At 42.7% G+C, this 6527-nt stretch overlaps 1 protein-coding gene across 1 annotated transcript; it reads left to right on the forward strand.

The window, feature by feature from the left end:
• Positions 1–4727: 4727 nt before the first annotated feature.
• On the forward strand, positions 4728–6061 carry BOU (Mitochondrial substrate carrier family protein). The gene has a single exon (XM_086525174.1). It carries the CDS (start codon positions 4871–4873, stop codon positions 5819–5821), a length of 951 nt encoding a protein of 316 aa, XP_086381300.1. The 5' UTR covers positions 4728–4870; the 3' UTR covers positions 5822–6061.
• The last annotated feature ends 466 nt before the right edge of the window (positions 6062–6527 follow it).

The raw sequence follows: 6527 nt of genomic DNA on the forward strand, positions 1-6527 counted from the left end.
ACAAAGGCATTGTTTGTGAGAAGCTCGAAGCTTTTCGCAAAGCTTTGGGCTTACTCCCCTTTATGGACTGATCATGTCCTCAGGGCATGGCACTTCCCATTACTCATGTGCCAGCTCTCGTTCACCGCATCACTCCAGGGGGGATTTGTTACCATATACATGTGGCAGTGATGTGTGTGAACACACTAGGACCGTCGGGACATTTTTTCCCTTCTTTAGGAGGTTTTCCCCCCCGTGCATTCTATATACACCCATCACTCTAGGGCTATCTATCTTTCCATTGCACACCAAGTAACACACTCTCTATTGTGTGCCTTGAGCTTTCTTCATCTTCTCCAAGCTGTGTGTGTTTCTCTGCAACCCTAATTCCAACAATTCTTATCTTCGCAACTAAGGACATTTTCTTTCTAACGGAGAGGTATGTAATGAAAATGAAAAATGACTTATTTATTGTAGGTGGCAGGTGGAAAAAGATAAGGGTTATGCGAAAGGATAGCACATTTATGGAGATTTCATTATTTAAGTGCTCTTTATGAGCTATGGCCATTAATGTTCGGCTCGCCAGTATGTATTCACTTTGAGCATTCAAGAAATCTATAAAAAAATACGTGCAAGAGGCCCACAAGAGGAAAATGCTCACTCTCGCATGGGGGGAGATTGCACCCAGTGTTTGTGTTATTCTTGTCTCTTCTCTCACTCTGCCAGTGTAGCACTCCACTCTAGGAGGTGCATCGGCACGTGCTCTCCTACTGTGTGTGTGTGTGTGTGTGTGTGTGTGTGTGTGTGTGTGTTTTTGTACAACTTCCGTTATATGCTATTTGCCAGATATGTAGAGTTGTCGATTTTATGACTTGCAATATGTTATTTTTGGTATTTTGCAGGACCTCTGTGCTACCGTCAATAGCACTTTGTGCCTCCTTTTCTCCTTCCTTTCCTCTCTCTGAGCTGGAAGACGAGGTGGCACAACTGGTGCATAACGACACCTATAGCATCAAGTTTCTCACATCCTATACTGGTGCTATCAATGTCTCTTTTGTTTGATCCAATGTGCATGCACATGCTTAATGTTTGCATTAATGGTTTGAAAATTTTAAACGTATCCATTTTAATGTGGACTATATTGGCCGTGTAAAAAGTTACGCATGCCAAGTTGTTGCCACTCAAAGTTCCTGTGGTTACAACACTCAGACCATCAGCCTCCTTAATGCACACGCTCAACATTTTGTTCAGTCTTTCAAGTCTATGTATATCGTGAATGAGGAGGTGATGGGGTGTTTGGCCATGGCAGGAAGATATGGAGGTGTGCCTAGGCCTTGCTCCTTGATAATTCCATAAAAGCAACGCAAGGGATGAAGGCAACGGTAGATGGAAAGCGTCGGCACTAATTGACACCACTTTTGGGAGATGGGATCGACGCTCTACAATCTTTGAGCAATGTGGAGCGTCTAATTGTTTTTGGAAAAAAGAAAACTATGCATCCATTTTTTCCTCAGACCTTGAACCCACCACCTTCTCCACACAACACTACTGCCCTACCGCTAGCTATCCCATGCAACTTGAAAGGTAGGTAAGAATATACGTTATTATGGTAAACATTTCCACAAGGGGTTCACATGCTGCTAACATGGGGTTCACTTTGGATTCAATGTGATCACGCGAAGCTCACTTGGAAATTAGGACATTCACTTTGTGTTCATTGTTCACGTCATGTTCACATGGCATTCGCAACGGGTTCACTTGGTGTTTGCTTTCATGGGGTTCACTTGACATTCACTTGTTGTTTAATTCAAATCAAATGGTGCAAGTCCAATCCCACTACCCCCAATAAATATGGACCATTGATCCCACCTCCCAAAAGTGTTGTCAAATAATCACGAGGGGCAGAAAGGGCAATAAAGTGAGAGTTGCAACCTTGATCATGTATTGATGACACTGCAATGGAGCAATGAGAGTAGATCTTTGTGGGCAATTGACATATCAAGAAGCATAAAGAGTAGATGTATCCATGCAAGATATCTTCTCTCTCTCTCTCTCTCTCTCTCTCTCTCATACCTAAGAGACATAGAAGGAGGTTGACACATGGCACTAGCTAAGAGAGTCCCTTCACGTCTTCCAAACTTGAATTGCTTTTACAGTCTTGCTTCTCAAAGTTACTATTTAGAAATCACAATCACTGTGCACTTTTGCAAGCACAACATGTCAATGAGAAGCTTTTGGCCCTGGATTTGATCTCTGGGACCACACTTATTCCAATGTCTGACATGGATAGAGGAAAGAAACTCTAGGTTGCTTTCCTTGAATGGACAGCGAGTGCCTCTCTGTAAATGCCATTACCTCTTGAATACATGGATCTTGATGTGGAAAATTTATGACATGGTTGGTCAAGGGCTCTAGGATAAAAATGGTCCAAATTGGCATTGCTTTGATGAACATGTACATCTCTGAGAAATGTCGTCTTTTGAGTGGATTGTTATAGGATATAGCCAACATTTTTAGGACCAAAGGTACACCAAGAAGCAGTGGGTTGTTTTTGGCGAATATAGAGTGAGTGTTGTCTCTATATGTGGTTACCTATAATCTACACTTCGAAGGTAGAATTATGCAAGAACCTGATATATAGACATACCAATTCAAAGTCATATTAGACAAGGGAAATGCTTTTGCAATGAGGCTTTGCTCCACATTTATGTCCATGTGGTGTACTTTTGAAAGCATAAAAAGTCTTTATTGAGTTTCCTATCCACAATGTGGTCTCTTCGAATGCAGTGTTTGTAGGCCATGCCAAGAGGACATGTTGGGCAATATGTACACCAAAGTGTGGTACACTTGCAAGGAGAAAACAAGGTGCTAATGACCTTTCAATTAGAGATGTCATCTCTTGAATTACTTCTTCTGAGGCTATATTCACCAACTTGGATAGGACAAAGATGCTCTAGGTTGTTTATGTCAGATACAAAGTAAGGGCCTCTCTCAAGATGTGATTACTATGCTTGCACCTTGAAGCATGTGGCATTTTGAGAGAAGTGGATGTTGTTAATATGCACAGTGAGATTACAAACAAGGGGCTTTCAAGAAAAATATTTGTGATGCTTTCATCACCATTATTTTGAATATGTTGTATATATGAAAACCTAGGAAGTTTTTTATGACCTTCCTGTCGGAATACGATCTCTTAAATGACACTTGATCGCGGGATATACCTAGTAGGAAGGGCACAAAGCACTAGGCAATTTTAATCGCTATTTTGTGTATAACCCTAATAAAATTTAATATTAAGAAGAAGGATTTATTTGAGGGTAGTATGATACACGCTGATTCTCACAATAGTTGTTCATGTGTTGAGATGTCATTGATCGGTATGTATTAAGTATGATGCATGCATGAAGCACAACAAGGTGCTGAGATGGCTACCATTAGCAATGTTGTCTCCCACATTGTGCTTTATGGTGGCAAAGAAGCTCTACTTTGTTTTCATTGCATGCAAAGTAAGGGCACCTTCCTGATGCTATCACCTATGCTTGCACCTTAAAAGCATGTGGTATTATGCCCTATGGAGATGTTAAGAATATACATATGCATAGTGAGATTAGGTCTCCCCAATCCCGAAAAAATAAAAAGCCTTTCAAACCATCTTAAGTGCGTAAGTGAAGGGTGAGTTTAGAAAATGAAAAGACCCAGGCAGGTTAAAAGTCAAAAGACTTTTTGTGTCCATATAAAAAACATTGGTACATTTGTGTTTCTCTTCTCCTTTATTTTCTCTTTAGCGTTTTCTTCTCTTTAAAGTGTCCTTGCACTATGTAGGTATGAATATTTTTTTAGAAGCCATTAGGAATACCTTATATTTTTTAGTGAGATTAGGGGCAAGGGGCAGTCAAGGAAAAAAACGTCAATATTTACAAAGCCTTTGTACACATGTATGTGAAATGTGGAAAAGTTTTCACTGATAAGATGGCAAGAAGCAATGGTCTATTTTCAAGTACCTTTTTGTTGTCACCTCACGAAAACACTAAGTTTAGAAAGAGGATCTATACCAACATTGCATGATAGATGATGATTCTCATGATAATGGGTTACTTGAGGGGGACATGTCGTTCAACATGTATGCAACGTGCAATGAACTCGCTAGAAGCACCAACAAGGTGCAAATAAGCTTCCAATTAGAGAGTCATCCCCTCATTTGCCTTTTTTAAGGCTATGCCCAACATGGACATCAAGGTTATTTTTGTCAGAGGCAAAGTAAGGGCCTTTCTCTAGGTGTGATCACCTATGCCTGCATTAACTTCATGTGGTATTATGTAAGATGTGGTTTGTTAGTGAGCATATGCATAGTGAGATTGGGAAAAAATGTCAATACTTGTGATGCTTTTATCCACATGTATGTCAAATGTAGTGTACTTTTTAAGCACGCAAGAATGTCATGGAAGTTTGGAGGTTATCTCTATGCATTCGTGTCTGCATGTTTCCATATTTCATTGCCGAAGGCAAGGTTACATACTATTGTGAGAGAGAGAGAGAGAGAGAGAGAGAGAGAGAGAGAGAGAGATGCACAGCCAATCACAGTGAGATCATAGATGGCTTTTTGGTGGATTGTGAAAAAGAATAATTTGGGTGGTGGAGGAAAATGAATATTACTGCTGAAATTTCTTAAATTGAAAGGCAAGTAATGGAGAGACACAAAACTTGAAGGAAGTGGAACGGCAAATGGAACGAATGGCCAAAAGGCCTTTCAAAGCCCAAAGACTTGGGAACCGGATACGCGTGGGCACCACTACCGGGCAGAAATAGCGAAGAGAGAGCGAGCGAGCTTGCCGCTCCATCGCTGGGGGATCGCAGAGAGCTCGCAGCAGCTGCAGTGAGGGAAGAAGGCCCCATGGCCGACGCTGCAAAAGATCTCGCAGCAGGAACTATGGGGGGCGTCGCCCAGCTCCTCGTTGGCCACCCCTTTGACACCATCAAAGTCAAGCTCCAAAGCCAGCCCGCTCCGTCCCCAGGCGTCCCCCCCAAATACACAGGCGCCATCGACGCCGTGAAGCAAACTCTCGCCTCTGAAGGCCCTGCTGGCCTTTACAAAGGTATGGGTGCTCCCTTGGCTACCGTAGCTGCCTTCAATGCCGTCCTCTTCACTGCTCGTGGCCAGATGGAAGCCCTCCTCCGCAGCTCTCCTGGAGCACACCTAACCATCTCTCAACAATTTGTCTGCGGTGCCGGTGCTGGTTTGGCTGTCTCCTTCCTTGCTTGCCCCACAGAGCTCATTAAGTGCCGCTTGCAAGCTCAAAGCTCTGTTGCCACTGTGGCAGAGGTAGGTCCTAGCCTTGCAGCAGCTGGTATAACAGGTGGCTCTGTGGGTGCAGGCTCCATGGCCAGCAAGGTCGTGATGTATAATGGTCCTATGGATGTTGGGCGCCATGTTCTGCGTAATGAGGGAGGTTTGTTGGGGCTTTTCACAGGTCTTACCCCCACACTGTTGCGTGAGGTTCCAGGCAATGCGTTTATGTTTGGGGTGTATGAAGCCACAAAACAGTACATGGCAGGAGGGCAGGATACATCGTCTCTCAGTCGATCAGCACTACTATCTGCTGGAGGTATTGCAGGAGCAAGCTTTTGGCTCTCTGTGTACCCTGCAGACGTGATCAAGAGCAAGATTCAGATAGATGATCGAAGCAACCCCAAGTACTCAGGCACCATTGATGCTTTCAAGAAAGTATATTGTGCGGAGGGCATTAAAGGTCTGTACAAGGGTTTTGGGCCTGCTATGGCACGGAGTGTTCCAGCCAATGCTGCTTGCTTTCTTGCATATGAGATAGTGAGATCCAGCCTTTAATTCACAAGTAAGTTCTCTTGGGTGTCTCCCTCTCTCATTCACAGTTTCCAGCAAGAATCGTCCCATTTAAAATGGAACTATCACTCAATCTCATCGATTCATAGTGGTTATTTACTTTGTACATGATTCATGCTGCTATGCATATCAGACACTGGCAAAATTTGGTGTCTGTTTGCTCTGGCTCCTTTTCAATCTGGTTTTTTTTAATAGAATAGTGGGTTTGTGCCCCATAAAATGTAATGTAGCGTTGCCATTCTCTGCACGGTCGGTATCGGTAGTGTGGCGAGGGTTTTCTTATGCAAGTGATCACTGAGCTCTATTTTGATCAAGTTAATGTAGCGCCAAAATGAGAAGGTAACAGAGGATACCTTTATGATTTGTTCACGATCCCCTCAGCATGTGTATCTGGTTCTGTTCAGCATCATCTTGTCTTTTGATTTGGAATTAGTCTGTATTGATCTGAGGCCCAAGACATCGTAGACATAGCTCTTCTTTTTGGTGCATTTTTATTATATTGTGCCGGAATTGGCTCTCATATGAAAGTCATCTTTGGGTTTTATTTCAATTAAGTTGGTGTAACACATTTGGATTTTCTTTCAGTTAAGTTGGTGTAGCATCAGAAAAGAGAAAATACCACACATAGGTTCATGAATTTGGGTTGTGGTATCTTAGCACTTTTTATCAGGGGCATCATGTTGTCCTTCGA

This window comes from Adiantum capillus-veneris, chromosome 12 (assembly GCF_014529385.1).
Source record: "Adiantum capillus-veneris isolate H3 chromosome 12, ASM1452938v2, whole genome shotgun sequence".
Lineage (NCBI taxonomy): Eukaryota > Viridiplantae > Streptophyta > Polypodiopsida > Polypodiales > Pteridaceae > Adiantum > Adiantum capillus-veneris.